Below are 24,518 nucleotides of genomic sequence, written 5' to 3'. Positions count from 1 at the left end.
AGATTTGGCTTTTCAAATTCATGGTTTACTTAAAAACAGGGTATACTTAGAAGTGATTTTTAAGGTCATTTCTGAACTTTCTCTTCTCTGGGTTAAAATGCAGTTACACAAACAATAATTTGAGGTTTCCTGCATTAAATATCAAGTTGGTTCTTTTCTAAAAAAGAAAACAACCTCAGTCTTCTCTAACATGTACTGCCATCGATACTCAGTAGAGGGATTGTTAAAGATAACATTGACTAAATCTCATCATGCTAACCGTCATTTCTTTGTGCCTAAAATCTGGTTTGGCTTTGCCATTTCTCTTCTGTGTTGCAGCTGGTGGATAGCGAGGTGGTTATGCTTTCAGCACACTGGGAGAAAAAGAAGACCAGCCTAATAGAATTACAGGAACAGCTCCAGCAACTTCCAGGTTTAATAGCAGATTTAGAATCCATGACAGCAAACCTGAGTAAGTTTTATATTCGTATCTTGGCATTACTTTTAGAATTGAAGATAATTTGTGCGGGACTTGTAGAGTTTCAAGCTTTATAAAGTAGATAAATTCTTGTTTAACAGAAGTTTTGGGAAAAAAGCGAGTTCTAATTAATTTCATATTTGGATTGACTGAGCATCAGGCAGAAAACGATTTAAAGTGTGAAAATAATTTCTAAAATATACCAATAGCTTTTTCTGCCTCAGTTCAACTCAGGGAAGCATAATCACAGTTTTGCTGATTCTTGAAGTGACTCGATGTTGTCTTTATTGGCATTAGCGCCCTTTGTTTAAAAGCATGAACTTAGAAAATCTAAGGCTAGGGTGACTTTGTCCTGACTGTGGGATGTTCTTACTTTTAGTTGTTGTTGCTTTTCAAATTCAGTGTCTGCTTAGAGCTTCATATCTTGCAGTATGCTACTTTCTCCACACACTGTTAAGGGCAGATGAACAAATTCAATTAAATGAGGAAACCAGTATGGTTAAATGTATACCTTGTGGAAATTTATTTTTTATTTTAATTTCGATGGATTATGCTGATATTCTTTATTTCTTAGATTTATGTTCAGAAAATTATCTTTTGTGTTTGACACTGCCACATCTTAATATTGTGGCTAACTTGGTGTCAGTCGGAATCCACTTGACGAAGATTGTTCCATTTTCTGGTATTTTTTTAACCAAGCTTAAGATCTCAGTGAAGTAGGAAGTAGGACCTGTCTACACAGGAGATAAACTCTTCTTGAGCTAATAATCTGACCCTATCGTCTATTTCTGTTTTTCAGTATTACCTTATTAGAAACAAACCAAAATTATTTACGGAGCAAGTAGTTATCAAATCATAGAACAGTTTTTGTGGTGTGGATAAAATACGCACATGGTATTTGGAACGTCCTTGGGTGGCACAAATGGGTAACGCTCAACTTCTAACCAAAAAGTTGGCGGTTCAGACCCACTCAGAGGCTCCTTGGAAGAAAGGCCCAGTTATCTGCTTCTCAAAGGTCACAGCCTTTAGAACCTGTGAAGCGCAGTTGTACTCTGCAGCACATGGGGTTGCCTTGAATTTGAATTGACTCGATGGCAACTGGTTGGTTGGTTTGTTTTAACTGAGCACCTGCTATATGGTTAAGCGCTTGGCTGCTAACTGAAAGCTTGCCAGTTTGAATCCAGGCGCCTTGGAAGAAAGGCCTGGTAATCTGCTCAAAGGTCACAGCCTTGAAAACCCTATGGAGCACAGTTCTACTCTGCAACACATGGGGTCACCATGAGTCAGAATCGATGAAATGGCAGCTGGGTTTTTTACTGTGTTAGAGATTATTAAGTTCTGTATAAACATCTTTAAACCTCACATCCCTACAAAAGTAGCTTTTATTATACCCCCTTTACAGATTAAAAAACCGAGGCTTGGAAAGAATGTGACTTAACTCTGCGTCACAGAGTTGCTAAGATATGGATTCTGGATCCCAGCCTAGGGGATGTCATCCTCAATGAGGGTGGGGCAGTTAGGATGGCAGCTCTAATAGGCCTTTGGACAATATCTTGCATAAGCTATGTTGATAAAGCCACCTGACTGTTACAAGTGCCTTGTGGGGCCTGTGTTCTGTTATTTCTGAAGGTAAGACATGGAAAAGATGTGAAAAATAGCCGTGGTTATTCTCTGCATTATTTCCCTCTTGAGGATGTAGGAATAATTCTTCTCAAGCTTTGGATAACTAACTGATATAAATAGCCTCCAAAATATTTGGAATTTTCTTTTTCGCCACCTTCTTTTAGCTTTCTATCCTGTATCCCTTTGAGTCGCTTGCTTTTTATTTGTTGTATATTGCTTTGCAGAGGCTTAGATACTTTCCTACAATAACCTCCCTGCTTTTTTTTCCCACCTGAGAGTAACTTGTTTATAGATAGTTGTTCTTTGTTTAATACCACTCTGCTAATTAATTGCATTTTTGCCACAGTTCTAATGATTTTCATGGTTAATCCTACTTAGGAGATGCAGTCTTTCTCTTTCTTAAAATAGAATGTATTGCATTTCCATTGCCGTTTGGGATTCTAAAATCCTGGAAAAAGGTTTGATATGTAGTGTGATACGTGACCTTCCTCCTTAGAAACTGCATTTTGACTTTTTAAGCGAATGGGATGTGCTTCCCAAATGTTGAATTATCTGTCTTTACTAATCTGAGAACAGCTCTGTAGCTAAAGGCAAATTAAAGCTGAAGCGTTTTCTGAATTACTATCCTGGGTAGTCACTTCTAAATACTCGAAACAATGTTTTTTCCTAGTCTACGTCTAGTTTATATTGAGCTCTGTTTGGAAGGTTAATTCAGATTAGTTAGAAACAAACAAACAAAAAACCAAACACATCTTCCTCAAGTTAACTTTGGCTTATGTTACGGGGTTTTCTTGGCTGTAATCTTTACAAAAGCAGATTCCAGGCCTTTCTTCCTTTTGGGTAACCCAGGGACCTAGATTGCGTATAAGATATCTCTGAAATCTATACAGTTAGTTTTTATATGTATTGCCAATATGAATTATCCATTAGCACTTAAAATACATGCTGCCTTTGGGTTTTAATCTGTTGGTGTTATTTGCCTTACTGATGACTACTATCTTTAGAAGATAACAGGTCAAAACTAGGAATTCTAAAGGCCCAGCATTTGTTGAAGGAGCCCTGGTGGTGCAGTGGTTAAATGCTCGGCTGCTAACTGGAAGGTCTGTGGTTTGAACCTACCAGTTGGTCTTCTGGAGAAAAGACCTGGCGATCTACTCCCGTAAAGCTTACAGCCTGTGAGTCTTAAGGGGCAGCTCTACGCTGTCCAGTAGGGTTGCTGTGAGTCAGAATCGACTGACAGCACAAAACCACAGCAGTGACAGTATTAGCTGGCTTCGAGTAAGCTCATAGAAAGATGTTCTGGAACCAAAACTTCTGGCTAAGCATTTTAAGCTTTGTGGAATCCATGTTGATATTCTTATTCTCTGCAACAGGAAAGCATTTTGAAGCAAATATGATGGGGTTGTATCAACATATATCAATATCATTAATGCACTTTATGAATCCATTTTAATGAGTTTATTCATTATTCTTAGTATATTGGAAGCACTTAAAGTTTTAAATGTTTACTCATATACTGCTGGATTCTTTACTTTTATTTTGGTAGCTTCAAAATATGTCCTATCATTGCCTAAATACCTTGATGTAATATTCTAAAGCTTTAGATAGTCAAACAATAATAAAAACTAAAAACAACTTAGAAGAAACTTGTAACCAGCCTACATTTACAGAATTCCCGTAACTTCATTGAACTTTATACCCTTTCACTGTCACATCTGATACCATATTCAGTCAATCCCCCCATTTTCCAGGCCACTTCCCTTTTTTGGTCTTTTATTGCTCTCTAGAGAGTCTGTCGTTATTAAAGAGTAAAGGATTTATACGACGTGATCAACCTGGAATTTTGATGATGCTTTTAGCTATGTTACCCCGTGGCTTAATGAATATGACTACAGGCTACCTGGCCCCTCGGGAACTGTTAAGTAAGAACGGGTAATCCATTCATGTTGTTTTCCTTTGGCATATCACTCGGCTTACCAAAGCCTGTTTAATTGATAATTACTAGTCAGGTTTGTCATTTTAAAAAGAAATGATAACGTTACACTGGGGACTGGCAAAGCAAGAGCTCTGGACTCAGATCACCTGGGTTTGCATCTTGATTCCACTACTTCCTGGCTGTTGAAACCTCATGCAGTTTTCTTAATGGCTCCCAGCTATAGTTTCCTCTTCAGGGAAATGAAGATAATGGGAGTACCTGGCTCACAGGGTTGTTGGAGGATTAAATGAGATGGTAAAACTTGAGGCACCTTGCAGAGACTTCTGCTGTGTGCTGTGTGCTGTGCGTTGTGCGCCATGGATAGGCCCAGGGAAGCACTGGTGAACGAGACTGGGCATCTGGATCAGGATTCAGGGTGGGAGCCTCACTAGCCTTTCCAGCGTTACAAAGGCATCGTTCTCCTCCTACAGGAGAGTCTGGGTGCGGTTTTACGCAATTGAGCTTGTACAGCAAAATAGTTTAGGATGCCAGACCACAGCATTAAATGTGATTGGATGAACAGTGGCGTCGTATTCTCTACATTGGCAGAAAGTATGTAAGGGTGAAGTGGAATGTTTTCATCCACATTCTGTGTACTTTCTTAATTTGGGACATGATCACTGTGCATTTTCTCATAAAACTGGGAAGAGATGTCTGAAAAGTATTTATTAAGTTCTCTTCAGCTTCCACTAGAGGGTAGTCTAATCCCACGCCTTTATTGATGTTTGAAATGTCAGGTGCTTGTCTTTTTTTTGCATTCTATGACTTTTATGAAGTGTGGACTACTTTAAAAAGACTGTTGCCTTCATCTAGAACAGAAGGTTCTGTTACTTTGGAGATAACAGTGATGTGAGAGAACGACAACTGTATTGCTGAGTTAGCATCTTCGTTTTGATCTGACCCAACCTGATGCGCTACTGTTTTGTTTTCTCCTGTACAAAATTTGAGAGGGTATCTATCAGGGAGACTGTTAGTAGTGTTCTGTGAACAAGATTATCCTACAGTCCAGGTTACTTTCTGAGATTGGATCTTTCAAGAGGTACACTGACTCTCGTTAGACACCTTTTAGTATACTACATAGATCTCATTTGTTCTGTAATGGCTTTTGCAAGTAACACATCTCTTAACGTTTCTTTTTTTACCATAAAAGTATAACTTAAGCAGCTGGAGAATCTTGTAGTCATTTAGTACCTGGCCGCTGTGACCTGTGGGTTTGCAGCCCAAGAAGATTTCTTTGTTTCTTAAGGCTAATTATTTTGTTAGAGAAGTACTCAGTAAGTGTGAAATAATTAATTTTGGTGTGTATCTTCTTTCTCTGTGTCAGGGGTTACTCTGCAGATAATATGTATTGAAACAAACGGCACAAAGGAAAATTCCATACATAGTCCTCCTCTGGGACAGTCTCCTCACAAAGATTTGTGAAGCTCCTTTGTGCACAGCTGTCAGCCAATCCCAAGTGGATTGTCATAATAAAATTCCACCTATCTCTCCCACTGATCACTAAATGAGACATATGCTGTTGTTACAGTGAGCGAAACGGTGCGGTTTGAGTGTCTTGTAAAGGAGTATTTGTGTCCACAGACACCTGCTCGTGTTTCACGTACATGAATTCTAAGTTTGGTTACCGAATTTACTCATATTTGCGATTTGTTTTGTAATAGGAAATTAGTAGGTTGTGACAGGGAAATTACATTTCTGCCAATTTAAGTTGAATGTAAGTATTCAAAATACACATTGCATATATGCTTGCAATTATAAAAAAATATATAATTTAATTTAATAATATTTATATTTTTTATATTTATAATTTAATAATATTGTTTAAAGAGCTCTTATAATTTCATAATTTAATAATATTATTTAAAGAGCTCTTTTAAGAGTTTTTAATGTAAGAAAAGAAGAAAATTTATTTTTATTAGTACAATTCTACATTTTACTACTGATTTCAAGCCTGTTAAAACTTAAAATGAAAAATTGCCGTAGCTTCTACTGCTTTAGCTCACTGGTAATACGGTCTGGTTTGACTACTAATAAAGTATGATCCTATCGTTTAATGTTTTCTCATTTCTCTGTCCATGTTTAATTTACTCTTTTACAAAATGTCACATGATCTGTTAATATTAGATAAACATGAATTACAGATTTGCTTTCTTGGTGATTCTTTTTTTAAGTTTTAGAGTGATAGAATGTCAGCAGACATTTTATTTATTTTTTTATTGTGCTTTTGATGGTTTACAGAACAAATTAGTTTCTCATTAAACATTTAGTACACATATTGTTCTTGACATTGGTTGCCAACCCCACAATGTGTCAACTCACTCCTTTTCTTGACCCTGGGTTCCTCATTTCCATTCGTCCAGCTTTCCTGTCCCCTCCTGCCATCTTGTCCTTGCCCCTGGCCTGGCGTGCCCATTTAGTCTTGTGTACATGGTTGAGCTACGTGTTATTATTTGTTTTATGGGCCTGTCTGATCTTTAGCTGAAGGATGAACCTCAGGAGTGACTTAAGTACTGAGTTAAAAGGGTGTCCGGGGGCCATACTCTAGGGGTTTCACCAGTCTCTGTCATACCAGTTAGTCTGGTCTTTTTTTGTGAGTTAGAATTTTTTTCTATCTTTTTCTCCAGCTCTGTCAGGACCCTCTCTCATGACGCCTGGCAGAGCAGTTGGTGGTGGTAGCCGGGCACCATCTACTTGTGCTGGACTCAGTCTGGTGGGGGCTGTGGTAGTTGTGGTGCCTTAGTTCTTTGGACTAACCTTTCCCTTGTGTCTTTGGTTTTCTTCATCGTCCCTCGCTCCAGATGGAGTGGGACCAATGGAGTATCTTAGCTGCTCACAAGCTTTTAAGACCCCAGACACTACTCACCAAAGTAGGATGTAGAACATTTTCTTTATAGACTGTTAAGCCAATTGAGCTAGATGTCCCCGGAGACCATGGTCCCCAGCCTTCAGCCCAGTAATTTGGTGTCTCAGGAGAGTTTGGATGTGTCTATGGAGCTTCCATGACTTTGCCTTGGTCAAGTTGTGCTGACTTCCCCAGTCAGCAGACATTTCTTAATTGAATTAAATGGAATAGGTATGAGGGATACAGAGGTGCATAAAATACATCCTTTATCCTTGAGACCCTTACTAATTCTTGAGGAAGATGATATTATACAAATCACTGTATAACGTCAGTTGTATCAGCCATATGTGGAATTCAAAGGTCTGTGGAGACTCAGAAGAGGAAGCGAGCCCTGTGGGTAGAGGGATAGCATTGACCTGAGCCTGAGGAGATAGCCTGGGCCTGGGCAAGGGGGCAAACAGAGGCATTGCAGGGATATGCAAAGGCAAGGAGTCAGGAAGGTGGGGACTCCTTTAGGAATGGTGAGTGGCCCTGTCTTGCTGTAATGTAGAATATGTGAAGGAAAATAGGAGTCAGTGAGATTCTAAGAGTAGGCAATGGCTAGAGGGCAATAGGTATTTAATGCTAAGTTTAAGGCTCTTAACTTGATTCTGAAAGTACTGAGGAGCCTTTGAAACTTTTTAAAGGGGCGAACATAAATGTCGCTTTGATAGTAGGAAACAAAAGGACTGTCCCCAAGCATTTTTAGTCTAACTTTCCTGTTCTACACAATGCCATGGTGCTGCTGGCCTGTTCAGAAGGATGTGTGGTTTGTTTCTCGTTAATGGTTCCAGGTTGATATCACACCATTCACATATTTTCACCTGGCCCCCATGTTACTAACGGAGGAGTGACTAGGGTGGCAAACACAACTTGTACCTGGAACAGAATTCCTTTGTGAGAAGTCATTTGGCCTGCCTTGGAATCAAATTTATTCATATTCCTGGTCTCATTAGCTCTGTAGTCAACCAACTGAGCTAGAATATAATGACAGTTGCCACTGGTCCATCTAAAAATGAAAAAGGTAAGAAGAACATGTATTTTTCAATATAAAGTAATTGTTGACTCTGTGACTGTATGCTTGCTGAAAGTGAAGAGAACTTGAAGCACTTACTAATGAAGATCAAAGACCACAGTCTTCAGTATGGATTACACCTCAACATAAAGAAAACAAAAATCCTCACAACTGGACCAATGAGCAACATCATGATAAACAGAGAAAAGATCGAAGTTGTCAAGGATTTCATTTTACTTGGATCCACAATCAACAGCCATGGAAGCAGCAGTCAAGAAATCAAAAGATGCATTGCATCGGGCAAATCTGCTGCAAAGGACCTCTTCAAAGTGTTGAAGAGCAAAGATGTCACCCTGAAGACTAAGGTGTGCCTGACCCAAGCCATGGTATTTTCAATCGTATCATATGCATGTGAAACCTGGACAATGAATAAGGAAGACCAAAGAAGAGTTGACGCCTTTGAATTGTGGTGTTGGCGAAGAATATTGAATATACTATGGACTGCCAAAAGAACGAACAAATCTGTCTAGGAAGACGTGTGGTCAGAATGCTCCTTAGAGGCAAGGATGGCGAGACTGCGTCTTACATACTTTGGACATGTTGTCAGGAGGGATCAATCCCTGGAGAAGGACATCACGCTTGGCAGAGTAAAGGGTCAGCAGAAAAGAGGAAGACCCTCAAGGAGGTGGATTGACACAGTGGTTGCAACAGTGAGCTCAAGCATAACAACGATTGTAAGGATGGCTCATGACCGGGCAGTGTTTCGTTCTGTTGTGCATAGGGTCGCTATGAGTCGGAACCGACTCGACGGTACCTAACAACAACAACATGACGTATTTTCTTTTTAGAAAAATCATTTGAAGGTTAATCCCCCTCACCTGTAAACGCATTACCATCAAGTCAATTCTGACTCATAGTGACCCTGTAGGACAGAGTAGAACTGCCGCATAGGATTTCTAAAGCTGTAATCTTTACAGAACCAGACTGCCGCACCTTTTTCCTTTAGAGCAGATGGTGGGTTCAAACCACCGACCTTTTAGTTAGCAACTGAGTGCTTAACCACTGCACCACCAGGGCTCCTTCCCTCACCTATAAACAAATTTGATTCCCTGTTGCCAATTCTGACCCTATAGGACAGTTAAACTGCCCCATAGGGTTTCCAAGGAGCAGCTGGATTCAAACTGCCAGACTTTTGGTTACCAGCTGGCCTCTTAACCAGTGCACCACCAGGGCTCTTCCCTCACCTATAAAAAAAAAAAAAAAGAATATAGGGGGTCTTATATTCAAGAACATTGGCTTGAATATAATTTACAAATATTTAAGTTTGTCAGAAAAAAATGAAAATGTTACTGATATTTTGATCTGAGTCCCAGCTCCACAGGTGGTGTTTATTACATCATGATCATTATTGGTCAGGAAAACTGTTCGTGTTAAATGACTTCTATAAAATTTAATCTATAAAATTTTTTCTCTGTGCTTTTTAAAATATTAATTCAACCATTAATTGTTTACTTGCTGCCACATGCTAAGTTAGGTGCTTTACATACTTTGGCTTATTGTATCCTTAGCCCCTGTCTCACAGATGAAGCATCTCTTCTGCTGTTCTCCGTAAGGGGCAGAGCTGGGCTTCCATCCATGCTTGCCCTTCAAAGCCCTACTCCTAGCCAGTCCTCTATGTGCTAAGGATAACATACATGCACTGAAGGAGCCAAGTAGCTTAGAGTTAATGGATTCCATATTAAACTAAATTATTCTGGTTCTTATCCATAATCAAAGTAAAGTAGCTTTTTCGATAATCCGATTAACTCCGATCACCTTTTGTACATTGTAAGACCCTGTCAGATCAGTTATAGCAAAGTGAGCTGAATTTGCTCTTTCAGTGCCAGGAGCACCAGCTCCCAGGCTAAGCGTCCTAGTCGTTTTTCGATTTAATAAAATAACGAAAAATAATCTAACAGAATAACATCATTTTACCTGTTTTCCCCACATAAATTCCTTATGTACCATTTATGACGTTATTAAAAATTTCGTATATAACTACTCATTAATATTTAGATTTTGCATATTTAATTGTTTCAGTTGGGCTTTGCACAATCACATATATTAGCCGTTTCATGTGGTCTCTGGAGGTAGATTTAAAACTGTTTTGAACTACATTATTTTTATCTGCCTTTGGCAGACTTACCAATGGCTTACAGTGGTACATGGATACAATAAAAGTCAGTACCTGAAATGTCTTTGGAGTGCTAAACTACTTGTTATCACACTTTTACTTTTCAGCAAAATTTTATTAAAAAAAAAAAAACTAGGCCTTTAAGCCATAGGCCCCACCTTCTACCTTCTGTGTAGAAGGGAGGATGCGAATTTTTAAAATTCGGTGCCTTTCCTAAAGTCATGTTACAGGGCAAGGCTTCCCAGCTTGGGACTAAGCCCTGCCTAGGTTCTTACCTTCTTCTGACCAAGAATGACCGGAGAGGCTCAGAGGTTCCACACGAACAAAGGTTTATTAGGGACAGAAAGTAAAAGGCTCTCAAGGGAGGGAGTGTGAGGGGTTTCCACCTATGCTAGTCTCTAGTCTCTCAGTGAACAAAGGATTCCCTAGGGCTTATAAAACTTTCCAGGTGCGGGGGGAGGCATCATCTTTATTCATTAGATGGGCGGAGATTTCTAGGAGCAGGGGAGGGATTATGAAAATCAAATGCACGTGCAGTTAGAATTCAAGATGGACTTCCTGACAGGTTGCTGGAACCAAGATGAAGTCTGTCACAAAAGCTGCTGGGATGTCAAACAGGACTTATTCTGGAATGTTGTGCATGCGCGATGCCTCTGGATCTTGGTTTGAGCCCCGGCGAGGGGTCCCTGCTCATGTTTGTCTCATGTGGAAGGTCATCCATAGGCCACGTTGATCTTTACTGCGCATGCTCAGCACCTGGTGCAGCCTTGAAAGAACAACTCAGGAAGATTATCAGTAATTTATAGCTGGTCAAGCACACAGGGCCTTGAAATGTAGCCCCTTATCTTGTCTAAGCACTTAGTTTGTTAAAGACAAGTAGTTTTTGGGTGCCAGCAGTAAAAGTTATATGGTGGTCTGCACTTAGGTTTAGGTTTAATTATAGCTGGTCGAGCACACAGGGCCTTGAAATGTAGTCCTTATTTAATTCAGCCAGCTGCATCTCTTCTCTGTCTCAGTCACACAGGCAGTGAAGGGCAGTCACTACCCTTTTAAAATTTAAGACAAAATTAGAAAATGCGAATGCTTGTAAAAATGTCGTCGGGGTGGTGTCTGACCTCCTCCAACCCCACAAGGGGGAAGGAGAATCAAGATCGACAGCCTAGGGCTGATTCCTGTAAGGCAGTAGTCAGTCAGACTTGCTTTCTCTCTCCACCATCTTGACCAACTCTAATACCAACCGTCCCTCCCACAGCACTTTATACTTCTCTCCTGCATTTGATAATTCATTGTGATGGCCACATAGAACTCACAGACCATATTCATGATTATGGGGTTTATTAGGGAAGTAACAGTTGCGATTCAGCTTCTGGAACACTCAGGATATGGTTCTTTCATCAGGACAGCCTCTTCCCAGCCGTGCTAGCAGGCACACCTCTCCCTCGCCCTAGGCCTCTGCCCAAAGACACTCAGCTTTCTCTCTCTCTGGGCTGGGAAGTCCACCATGCCTTCTCCTGCTGCCGGATCTCTCTTGCTGGGTCTCTCCTGCCACTGCTTCTCACTGTCTTCAGGGTTACAGCTCGCTCTCTCTCTGTCTCCTGGTCCCAGGGGTTCCCAACGCAGGGATCCCAGGCCCAAAGAACACGCTGGCTCCTGGCTGTTATTCGTTGGTGGTGGTATGTTCTCTTCCCTGCCTCTGGGGTGGCTTATTTCAAGTCCGGCGAATGGCAAAACTGACCAGTACCCTTGGTGGGTCACAATTGCCATATCTGCACAGTCCCGCCCAATCTCTTGGGGTGGAAGTTCTAAGACTATGACTGGAAAGGCCACACAGAAGTGATCCATGGCACACCTGGGCTTTTCTAGCCATGGTTCTTTCATACTTGGAGGATAACGTCCCCCTCCCAATCATTTTACCAGTGCAAAACAGTCATTAACAATTAGTCCTGCAGTGCAGAGTCCTAAGGATGAGGTTACTCAGGGACCAGCCATTCAGGTCTGCTGCAGGTTTCCATCTGATCTGGTCAGGTTCTCCGAAAGTCATCTCAGCTTCATCCTTTCTGTTATCTGATAAAATTTAACTGAGAGAAGTTTATTTCCTTGCTCTGAGCCTCAGGAGGTATCAGCAGAGCAGAACCTTTAATGGACGTTAGGTTTGGCCACTGTACTTCAGTCCAGCAGTGCCTCCCTCTTAGTCCAAACCCTTTCACAGCTACTGCTTCTACAATTACAGTTTTTATAATCACAGTTAACCCTGTTAACATTCAGCACTCACAGCTGGGTCAAATAATCCTATAAACATCTTCCCCCACCATGTCTTCACCAGACCCATCAGGAAACGAGGGTCCATTCAGTGCGAATGCTCCCTTTTCCCCCTCATTTTGAATTTAAGTACACCCACGAAAGTGTGTTAGCCAGCTACTTCATGCCTTTATCTCCCCATATTTTATATAAAAAAAAAAAATAGCCAGTGTTTAAATTGCCTGTCCCTGTCAAACCAGCACTCTGAGGAGACAAGCATGTTCCTTGATCTTGAAGAGTCTCCTGTTCAGTTGGAACTTTAAGCACTTGGCATCCATAAGCAAAGTCCAGTCCAGAGCAAGCCATCAATTCGCACAATCTATACCAGCTCACGGTGTCAAACATCTTCCTCTTCATTTGGTCGGGTTCTGGTCAGCTCGTCCCTGACCATCTAAGCTAGGTCACAGTGGGTAAGCAGCCTTCGGCTGGAGAGTTCACACACACCTCCCAGCACTTCAAACAGCCCCTTCACAATGCTCCTGGATTTAATAGATCTTTAGTTCAAAGATTAGTTACAAATAGGTAAGAACTTGCATCTTAATTAATCCAGAGTTGCTTGTTGAAATTCAAAGAGTTTGCTTCTAACCCGGACGCTGTGAAAGCTAATTTAGACTCTGTGAAAAGTTAGCAGCTGACTGAGGCAGTCAGAGCATTGTAACCGAGTGATGCCTGTGTGAGAGAAACTGGGATGGAGAGCGCCTGGCTACTCCTCTGCTGTTCTCTTCACCCGGATTGCTGTTTCTCCCAGACTCGGGTGTCCCTCTCCTGCTCAGGCTTCCGCTCATCCTCATCTATGTTAGATGCCACTCCCCTCCTTCAAGTTCCTGCAGCACATCTTGCCTGGCTTTATCTTGCTGTATTGTTAGTGAGAACCCTCCCCTCCACTGTACGTTCCTGAGCACAGGACTGTCTTCTACATCTTCCTATCCCAGCGTCTGGCACAGTGGCTGGCATATGTAGTGGGTGTTTCGTAAACAGTTATGATGCTGTATGAGCTTTATGTAAGAGCTTTCATACCTAAACTTTCCCATTGTACAAGAAAGCCACCAGTCCTGCCCCTTACCACTGAAGTCTTGGTTTACTTAGCATTCTCTCCATTGGAGGTCTTTGTGGTATAAGGGACTCAGTTTTGACTCCTGACTGCCCTTCACTACCTATGTGACTTTAGGTTAGGCACTGAATTAATTTTTCTACGCTTTGGTATTGAATGTTTTAAAAGCTCAACTCAACAGCAGTGGGTTTGGTTTTCGTTTGGTGGCCTCAAGGCAGAGTAATGAAAGAAAAGTGCACGGTGGAGCAAGCTGTAACCCTCCCCACTAACCCACCAACTAGCCCAGGGACCTGTGCTTACTGACTTTTTGTATCATCTAGGGTCGCTATGAGTCGACGGCAGTGGGTTTGGTTTTTGGACGGTGCCTTGACAACTTATGTATATAGTGTGCTAGAGACAAAACAAGTGCTAAAAGAGCTTAGAATCTCAAATATGAAATTGTGTTCATTATAATTTGTATTCTACTACTCGTATGTCTGTCATACTGTGGTGGTTTGCATATTGCTGTGATGCTGAAAGCTACGTCACTGGTATTTCTAATACCAGCAGAGTCACCCATGGTGGACAGATTTCAGTGGAACATCCAGACTAAGACAGACTAGGAAGAAGGACTTGGCGATATAATTCTAAAAAAATCAGCCAATGAAAACCTTATGAATAGCAGCGGAACATTGTTTGATATAGTGCCAGAAGATGAGCCCCTCAGGTTGGAAGACACTCAAAAGATGACTGGGGAAGAGCTGCCTCCTCAAAGTAGAGTCGACCTTAATGACGTAGATGGAGTTAAACTTTCGGGACCTTCACTTGTTGAAGTGTCTCAACTCAAAATAAGAAGAAACAGCTGCAAACATCCATTAATAATAGGAGCAGTGCATACGAAGTATGAATCTAGGAGAACTGAAAGCTGTCAAAACTGAAACAGAACAACACACAAGCTCCAGAGGGTAAGCTAGATAACTGGGATCTTCTAAAAATTAAACACTTATGCTCATCAAAAGACTTCACAAAAAGAGTAAAAAGAGAACCTACAGATTGGGAAAAAATTTTTGGCTATTACAAGTCAAAGGTCTGATCTCTAAAACCTACAAGAAAATCCAACACCTCTACAACAAAAAGACAAATAATCCAATTAGAAAATGGGCAAAGGAAATGAACAGACACTTTACCAAAGAAGATATTCAGGTGGCCAACAGACATGTGAGGAAATGCTCACGATCTCTAGCCATCAGAGAAATGCAAATCAAAATCACTCCCAGCATTACTGGCACAGATCAATAAAACAGGAAATAACAAATGTTGGAGAGGCTGCAGGGAGATTAGAACTCTTATGCACTGCTGGTGAGAATGCAAAATGATACAACCGTTTTGGAAAACGATATGGTACTTCCATAGAAAGCTAGAGATAGAAATACCGTAAGAGTCGTCACAGGAATAGATACATGTACACCCATTGTTCATTGCAGCATTGTTTGCAATAGCAAAAAGGTGGGAAACAGCCTAGATGCCCATCAACAGATGAATGGATAAACAAACTGGTACATACACACAATGGAGTATTACATGATAAAGACCAATGATGAATCTGTGAAGCATCTCATAACATGGGTGAATCTGAAGGGCATTATGCAGAGTGAGATATGTCAATGAGATCACTATAAATACTCATGAAAAGGCTTATGTACAGAAAGAAACAATCTTTGATGGTTACCAGGGAGGGGAGGAGTGGGGATGAAAAAACACTTACTAGACAATAGATAGGTAGTAACTCTGGTGAAGGGTAAGACAGTATACAATACCAGGGAAACCAGCACAATCTGTACAAGACAGGGCTGTGGTAGCTCTGTAGACACATCCAAACCCCTTGAGGGACTGAATTGCTGGGCTCAGGGTTGTGGGGACCATGGTCTCGGGGAATATCTAGCTTAATTGGCATAACAGTTTATAAAGAAAATGTTCTACATTCTACTTTGGTGAGTAGCATCAGGGGTCCTAAAAGCCTGTGAGCAGCCATCTAGGATACCCCACTGGTCCAGCCCCTTCAGGAGCAAGGAAGAATGAAGAAAACTAAAGACACAGGGAAAAGGTTAGTCCAAAGGATTAAGGGACCACATCTACTACCGCCTCCACCAGACTGAGTCTAGTACAACTAGATGGTGCCTGGCTACCACCACTGACTGCTCTGACAGGGGTCATAATAGAGGGTTCCAGACAGAACTGGACAAAAATGTAGAACACAGTTCCAACTCAAAAAGAAAGATGACTTGCTGGCCTGACACAGACTAGAGAAACCCTGAGAGTATGGCCTCCAGTCACCCTTGCAGCTCAGTAATGAGTTCACTCCTGAGGTTCATCCTTCATCCAAAGATTGAACAGGCCCATGGAATGAAACAAGACTAAAGGGCCATACCAGCCCTGGGGCAGGGACTGGAAGGTAGGAGAGAACAGGGAAGTTGGTAATAGGGAACCCAGTGTTGAGAAGGGAGAGCATTCACATGTCGTGGGGCTGTCAACCAATGTCTTACAACAATGTGTGCACTGACTGATGAGAAAATGGTTTATTCCGTAAACCTTCATCTGAAGTTCAGTAAGAAAAAAGAAATGAAGCAGAACACATTAAGATCAATATCCTAGGTATCAGTGAGCTGAAATGGACTGGTATTGGCTATTTTGAATCAGACAATCATATGGTCTACTATGCCAGCAATGATAGATTGAAGAGGAATGGCATCACATTAATAATCCAAAAGAACATTTCAAAATCTATCCTGAAGTACATCACTGTCAGTGATAGGATAATACCCATATGCCTACAAGGAAGACCAGTTAATATGACTGTCATGGATTGAATTGTTTCCCCCAAAATATGTGTCAACTTGACTAGGCCGTGATTCCCAGTATTGTGTGATTGTCCTACCCTTTTGTCATCTGATGTGATTTTCCTATATGTTGTAAATCTTACCTCTGTGACGTTAATGAGGTGGGATTAGTGGCAGTTGTGTTAACGAGGCAGGACTCAATCCACAAGATTAGGTTGTGTCTTAAACCAATCTCTTTTTGAGATATAAAAGAGAGAGGCCAGCAGAGAGACGTGGGGACTTCATACCACCAAGAAACAAGAGCCAAGAGAATAGCATGTCATTTGGACCCGGGGTCCCTGAGCCTGAGAAGCTCCTGGACCAGGGCAAGATTGATGACAAGGATCTTCCCCCAGAGCAGACTGAGAGAAAGCCTTCCCCTGGAGCTAGAAGTCCTTAATTCGGACTTCTAGCCTCCTAGACTGTGAGAGAATAAATTTCTCTTTGTTAAAGCCATCCACTTGTGTTATTTATGTTGTAACAGCACTAATTAACTAAGATAATGACGCCTACTCAGATTTACTCACCAACCACTCATGCCAAAGATGAAGAAATTGAAGATTTTTACCAACTTCTGCAGAATGAAATTGATCAAACATGCAATCAGGATGCATTGATAATTACTGATGATTGGAATGGAAAAGCTGGAAATGAAGGATCGGTAGTGGGAAAATATGGCCTTGGTGATAGAAACAATGTGGAGGTTGCATGATAGAATTTTGGCAAGACCGATGACTTATTTGTTGCAAATACCTTTTTTCAACAAATAAATGATGACTTATACCTGTAGAGGAACCCCTGGTGACGTAGTGATTAAGAGCTACGGCTGCTAACCAAAAGGTCGGCAATTCAAATCCCCCAGGTGCTCCTTAGAAACCCTGTGGGGCAGTTCTACTCTGTCCTATAAGGTCGCTGTGAGTTGGAATCTACTCAATGGCAATGGATTTTTTTTTTTTTTTTAATACCCGTAGACCTCACTAGATAGAATATACAGGAAGTAAATCAACTATATCTGCAGAAAGAGACAACAGAAAACCTTGATATCATCAGTCAGAACAAGGCCAGCGGCCAACTGTAGAATAGACCATCAGTTGCTTATATCATATGCAAGTTCAAGTTGAAGCTGAAGAAAATTAGAACAAGTCCACGAGAGCCAAAGTACAACCTTGAGTATATCCCACTTGAATTTAGAGACTATCTCAAGAATAGATTTGACTCATTGAACAATAATGACTAAAGACTAGATGAGCTGTGGGATGACATCAAGGACATTGTACATGAAGAAAGCAAGAGTCATTAAAAAGACAGGAAAGAAAGAAAGGCCCAAACAGATGTCAGAAGAGACCCTGAAACTTGCTCTTGAAGGTAGAGTAGCTAAAGTGAATGGAAGAAATGATGAAGTAAAAGTGCTGAACAGAAGATTTCAAAGGGCGGCTTGAGAAGACAAAGTAAAGTATTATAATGAAATGTGTAAAGAATTGGAGTTAGAAAACCAAAAAGGAAGAATATGCTCTCTCGACAGTTCTCAAGCTGAAAGAACTGAAGAAAAAATTTGAGCCTCGACTTGCAATATTGAAGGTTTTATGGAGAAATTATTGAATGATGCAGGAGGCATCAAAAGAAGATGGAAAGAATACACAGAGTCAGTGTACCAGAAAGAATTGGGCAATGTTCAGACGTTTCAGGAGGTATGGAAGGAAGAAGTCCAACCTTCACTGAAGGCATTCATGACAAACAAGGCTCCAGGAATTAACAGAATACCAATTGAGATGTTTCAACATAGGGGTGCAACGCTGGAAGCTTCCACTCATCTATGCCAAGAACTTTGGAAGAGAGCTTCCTGGCCAACTGATTGGAAAAAGAGATCTATATTTCTTCCCATTCCAAAAAAAATTGATCCAACAGAATGCAGAACTTATCAAACAACATCATTAATATCACATGCAAGTAAAATTTTGCTGAACATAATTCAAAAACAGTTGTAGCAGTTCATTGACAGGCAGCTGCCAGAAATTCAAGCTGCATTCAAAAGAGGATGTGGCATGAGGGATATCATTGCTGATGTCAGATCTTGGCTGAAAGCAGAGAATACCAGAAAGATGTTTACCTGAGGTTTATGGACTATGCAAACACATTCAACTGTGTGGATCATAACAAATTATGAATAATGTTGCGAAGAATGGGAATTCCAGAAGTTACTTGTGCTCATTTGGAACTTGTACACAGACTAAGAGGCAGTCGTTTGAACAGAACAAGGGGATGCTGTGAGGTTTAAAGTCAGGAACAATGTGCATCAGGGTTGTATCCTTTCACCGTGCTTAGTCTGTGTGATGAGCAAATAATCCCAAGAAGCTGGTCTATACGAAGAAGAATGTGGCATTAGGGTTGGAGGGAGACTCATTAACAACCTATGTTATGCAGATGACACAACCTTGCTGGCTGAAAGTGAAGGGGACTTGAAGCACTTACTGATGAGGATCAAAGACTACAGCCTTCAATATGGGTTGCACCTCACATAAAGAAAACAGAAATCCTCACAACTAGACCAATAAGCCACATCATGATAAATCGAGAAAAGATTGATGTTGTCAAGGATTTCATTTTACTTGGATCAGCAGTCAGTGCCCTCGTAGCAGCAGTCAGGAAATCAAAGGACATATTGCATTGGGCAAATCTCCTGCAAAAGATGTCTTTAAAGTGTTCAAAAGGAAAGATGTCACTTTGAGGACTAAGGTGTGCCTGACCTAAGCTATGGTTTTTTCTATTGCTTCATTTGCATGCGAAAATTGGACAATGAATAAGGAAAACTGAAAAAAAAAAAAAAAACAAACTGATGCCTTTGAATTATGGTGTTGTTGAACAATTTTGAATATACCACGGACTGCCAGAAGAACAAACAAATCTCTCTTTGAAGCAGTACAGCCAGAATGCCCCTTAGAGGCAAGACAGAGAGACTTCATCTCAGGTACTTTGGACATGTCATCAGGAGGGACCAGTCCCCAGAGAAGGACATCATGTTTGGTAGAGAGGGAGGGAAAAAGAAGAAGACCCTCAGTGAACTGGTAGGACACAGTGGCTATAACAGTAAGCTGAAATACAGCAATGGTGGTGAGCATGGCACGGGACCGGGTAGTGTTTTGTTCTGTTGGACATACGGGTTGCTGTGAGTCGAAACCGACTCAGTGGCACCCAAGAACAACATTGTTTGTATTAATTATAGTTGCTGTATTCTCATTGTTTGAAACTGGTTATTCATATGTAATATGGGACCATTAAGATATAACATTAGATTAATCAAGATACTGTGTTTCTTCATCATCCTGGTTGAGTATTTAAAATGTTTTAGAAAACGACATCTTGACAAATGTTCAAAATATACTCAGAAAAGATAATTTGAAGTATGCTTGATGCTGGACGGTGTATTTTATATACTACAAGAAAGTTTACTAAAGGATATTAAGCAATGTGAAGACAATCACACCAGGTTAAAATTTTAACTTTTTGACACTTTTTCTTGTCTTCATGATGAAGGATTCTGACTTTGACATTTGTTTCTTTTTATTTTATATACTTTCAGCTCATTTGGAGGCGAGTTTTGAGGAGGTGGAGAACCACCTGCTGCAGCTGGAGGATTTGTGTGGGCAGTGCGAACTAGAAAGATACAAACATATGCAGTCCCAGCAACTGGAAAATTACAAGAAAAATAAGAGGTGAGTGTGACGATCAGCCACGGTATTCATTTTCAATCTCTAAGTTTTCTGTGTTGTGTTACACGCTCTTCTTCATAAGTTTGAACTGACAGAAGACAAAGGTTTCAATATGTAAAGCACATATTAAGATTTCCACATTTTTTTTTTTTTTTTTTTTTTGGTACCTTATCTGTTGCTAAGATGGAATAGTGGTTGAAGTGCTTGGCTGCTAACCAAAAGGTCAGCGGTTTGAAACCACCAGCTGCTCCAGGGCAGAAAGATGTGGCAGTCTGCTTCCGTAAAGATTATAGCCTTGAAAACCCTGTGGGGCAGTTCTACTCTGTCCTGTAGGGTCTCGGTGAGTTGAAATTGACTCAGTGGCAGCGGGTTTAATTTTGGGTATCTGTTGCTGTTTTATGGAGATAAGTTCTAAAGAGCTAGTTAATATAATTAATTAATATAACTATGTAATAATTTAATATAAACAATAATATAATACAAATGTGGAGGGGAGCAGAGCAAAGGGGCAAAGTTTTCCAAGAAAGTAGGAGCCGTAACTTAATTCTCTACAAGTGGCAAATGACAGAGCTACTTTTTCCTTCCTCTTTCTCCACTTCCACTCTTTTTATTACTAGAGCAGGAAGAAAAGGAACTGTAACATTTTTTAAACCTAGGACAAACTTCAAGGATGAGAAATTTAAATTAATTAGCACCGTGACTAACTTTCCCAGAAAAAATTTATGTATCTGTAGAAATTTATTTAATAGTTCTGTATAACATCTTCACAAAATAAATATTTATCAATAAATGCCCAAACACTTTGCATCTAATTGCTTAGTAAGATATTAGACATGTGATTGAAATTGAAGGGATGCTCTTATCCTGAGATGATTACTACTGGTTTAATTCGAAATTTTTATTAACAGATTCTTAGTTACCTAGGGCTACCATAACACAAATACAATAAGTGGGTGGCTTTAAAGAACAGAAATTTGTTTTCTCACATTTTTTGAAGGCTAGAAGTCCAAATCAGAGCATTGACTCCAAGAGAGGGTCTTCTTTATAGGTAGCCCCAGGCATTCCTTGGCTTGTAGAGGGATCTTCACATGGTGTCTGTCTTCCCCATGTGTGTGTGTGTCTGTCTGTCTTCCCCGTGTGTGTGTATGTGTGTGCGCGTGTGTGTTTATTCTGCTCTTTTGATGGGACCACTAGAAGGCATTAGGTTTTCAACCCACCCTATTCTGGCATGACCTTATTAACATAGCAAAAAAACCTGTATTTTCAAACTGTGTCATATTTACAGGTAAATATGGAAACCCTGGTGGCTTAATGGTTGAGTTTGGCTGCTAATTTTAAAGCTCGGCAGTTCGAATCCACCAGGTGCTTCTTGGAAACTCTGTGGGGCAGTTCTACTCTGTCCTATAGGGTTGCTATCAGTCAGAATTGACTTGACAACGGGTTTTATTTCCATATTTACAAAACTTTGGGAGGGGTGGGGATACAATTAAATCCATAACAACAGAAATTCAATTTGTTTTCTTTAGTATGAGAACACTTTGAAGACCTGAGCTTGATTTTCTTCTCTGCTGCTTTCTACCTGCGTTGTTGTTGTCACTAGGTGCCCTGAGTCAGTTTTACCTCGTACCAACCTTATGTAAAACAGGATGAAATGCTGTCTGGTCTTGTGCCATTCTCACGATTGTTAGTAAGTTTGAGTCCATTGTTGCAGCCACTGTGTCAGTTCATCTCATTGAGAGTCTTCCTTTTTTTCTCTGACTCTCTAGTTTACCAAGCATGATGTCCTTCTTCAGGGATTGGTCCCTCCTGATAACATGTCCAGAGTATATGAGACAAAGTCTTTGCCATCCTTGCTTCTAATGAGCATCCTGGCTGTACTTCTTCCAAGACAGATTTGTTCGCTCTTCTGGCAGTCCATGGTATATTCAGTATTCTTCACCAGCACCATAATTCAAAGGTGTCAGTTCTTTGGTCTTCCTTATTCATTGTCCAGCTTTTGCATGCATATAAGGCAATTGAAAATATCAAGGCTTGGGTCAGGCGCACCTTAGTCATCAAAGTGACATCTTTCCTTTTTAATGCTTTAAAGAGATCTTTTGTAGCACATTTGCCCAATGCAGTATGTCCTTTGGTTTCTTGACTGCTGCTTCCCTGGGCATTGATTGTGGATCCAGAAAAAACCTGACCTATCCTTCCTTAGGGTTAGTTACTTATCTGTAAAATAGAGATAATGATAAAGGGCTATTGAGAGAGTAGAGCAGTTTTATTCAGTCAAATGAAGATTGATCATAGATATCTTTTAAATAATAAATCATGTAATAGATGGTCCCAGATAGAATGAGAGAAAATTGTAGAACAAAACTAAAAATTCTTTCCCCCCCAGACTTAAACTGGACCAGTAGAGACTAGAGAATCCCCTGAGATGTACTTTAAAGTTTTAACTGAAGCCGCCCCCAGAGGTCACCTTTCAGGTAAATAACAGATTGGCTCATAAAATAAACAATATCACCCATGAGTACTGTGCTCTTTTTAAAAAAAAAAAAAAAATGATCTACATGAGACCAAAGGGTCAATATTTACCCTAAAGCAAAGATGAGAAGGGCAGGGAGGCTAGATTAATAGAAATGGAACAACCAGAATGGAAATAATGAGAATGTTGATACATCTGGAAAATATAAACGATGTCACTGAACCAGTATGTATAGAAATTGTTAAATGGGAACTGAATTTGCTGTGTCAACTTCCACCAAAAACACAATAAAATATTTTTTAAAATAAATTATATAGAACATTTACTATTCAAAGATGTTTTATTTACATATTTAGCTCTGTCTTGGTTACTTATATTCAATCTTGAGCTATCAAAATTGGGAGTATAATGAAGGCTAGTGTAAGGATACCAAAATCTTTTTTATTAATAGAGCTTCTATTTAACACAGTGGATTGAACACAGTCATTTATCTCTGCACTATACTGAAACCCTACTAAAATGGTAATAAAGAGCCTTTTTAAAGTCATAACTCAAAAGAACAAAAAGAATGAAAGAGTAAATGACAGTAGACGAGAAATGTCATCAATTTTTTTGGTAAGTGGTGGATGAGTGGTCACCAACAGCACAGCAGTGAAGGCTGAAACCTAAGCTGGAATTTTGAGTCCTGTAGAGGGGAACTCTGACATAAAGCAAGCTGGTGTGTACCACAGATTCTAGAAAGGCTCAGGAGTGGAAGGCACCAAGAACCTTAAAAGGCAAAGTGTGCTGAAAACAGAAGGATTGGTTGAATGTACCGGTATGGACAGTTAGACCCCCTGATCATCTCTTCAGTCAGATGATTACCCTAGCCCTAGCTCATCAAGAGACATGGGGCTGGACTCAAGAAGCTCCAGACTTGAAGATGCTAGACAGATTGTAGGCAGGTAGAGGTACTACCTACCACCTGTCAGTTTGTCATAATATGGTGGCTTGCATGTTGCTGTAACGCTAGAAGCTACACCACTGGTATTGCAAATGCCCACAGGGTCACCTCCACAGGTTTCTGTGGAGCTTCCAGACTAAGACAGACTAGGAAGAAAGACCTGAGGATCTGTTCCCAAAATCAGCCAGTGAAAACCTTATGGGTCACAGCAGTATAGGTCTAGTAAAGTCCTGGAAGATAAGTCCCCTAGGTTGGAAGGCACTCAAAATATACAGTAGCCGCAACAATGGACTGGAGTATACCAACAATCATGAAAATGATACAAAACCGGGCAATATTCTGTTCTGTTGTACATAAGATCACCATAAGTTGGAGCCGATTCAGTGGCAACTAACAGCAACAAATGTTATACTGTATTGAAGACAGAGGGAGTAAGTAGAAGTTTACATTTTAAACAGCGAAACTCTTTAGACCTCTTTCCCCACTAACTTCCAGAACTTGGGCAGCCAAATTTATATATTCTGTGCAGAAGACTGAGTTCATCTGGGAATCTGACGAGTCTGAGAGAAAAAAAAACTTGTAGATACAGACAATTGAGAAGTTCTCTGAGAAAACAGCTGGGTGTTCATCTTAACACCCTTTGACCGTGAGCCCCACACCCCTGTACGTGATTTGTAATCAACTTTTTGGTGCCTCATTCTTATTAAATATGAACAGGCAACTGAGGAATGATATTCAATTGAGGAAAGCCTCCAAACAAAAGGAATCAAAATAAGTATAAAATAAGCAGTAATAATAATAATAAATAACAGAAGAATGAGAGACTGTGAGGGGGACAGAAGAAAACTAAAAACAAAAATTGTAATTAATAACCTCGGGTATATGAGGCCATCTTAGACCATTTTGTATCCATGAAACAAGAACAAGATGCCATAGAAAAGAAACAATTAGAGAACAAGACAGAGCTCTTAACAATAGAATGTTTAATAGCAGAAAACTTCAGCTGCAAGGTTGGAAGATAATGCTGAATAGAAGAAAAGGCTGAGAAAAGTATACTGAGAAAATCAGAG

The 24,518-nt window shown here is 40.3% G+C and overlaps 1 protein-coding gene across 2 annotated transcripts in view; it reads left to right on the top strand.

Annotated features, from left to right (window-relative positions):
* Positions 1–24,518, top strand: part of DTNBP1 (dystrobrevin binding protein 1) — a 183,982-nt gene that overhangs the window by 57,962 nt on the left and 101,502 nt on the right. For both annotated transcript variants that reach the window (XM_049884328.1, XM_049884337.1), the window contains exons 5-6: positions 319–451; positions 19,906–20,038. In XM_049884328.1, the coding sequence (XP_049740285.1) occupies positions 319–451; positions 19,906–20,038 (266 nt within the window). The remainder of the gene's footprint in view (positions 1–318; positions 452–19,905; positions 20,039–24,518) is intronic.

The sequence above is a fragment of the Elephas maximus genome, chromosome 1 (assembly GCF_024166365.1).
Source record: "Elephas maximus indicus isolate mEleMax1 chromosome 1, mEleMax1 primary haplotype, whole genome shotgun sequence".
Taxonomy (NCBI): domain Eukaryota; kingdom Metazoa; phylum Chordata; class Mammalia; order Proboscidea; family Elephantidae; genus Elephas; species Elephas maximus.
The sequence above is the reverse complement of the archived record's forward strand: the minus strand, read 5'-3'. Positions and strand labels throughout refer to the sequence as shown.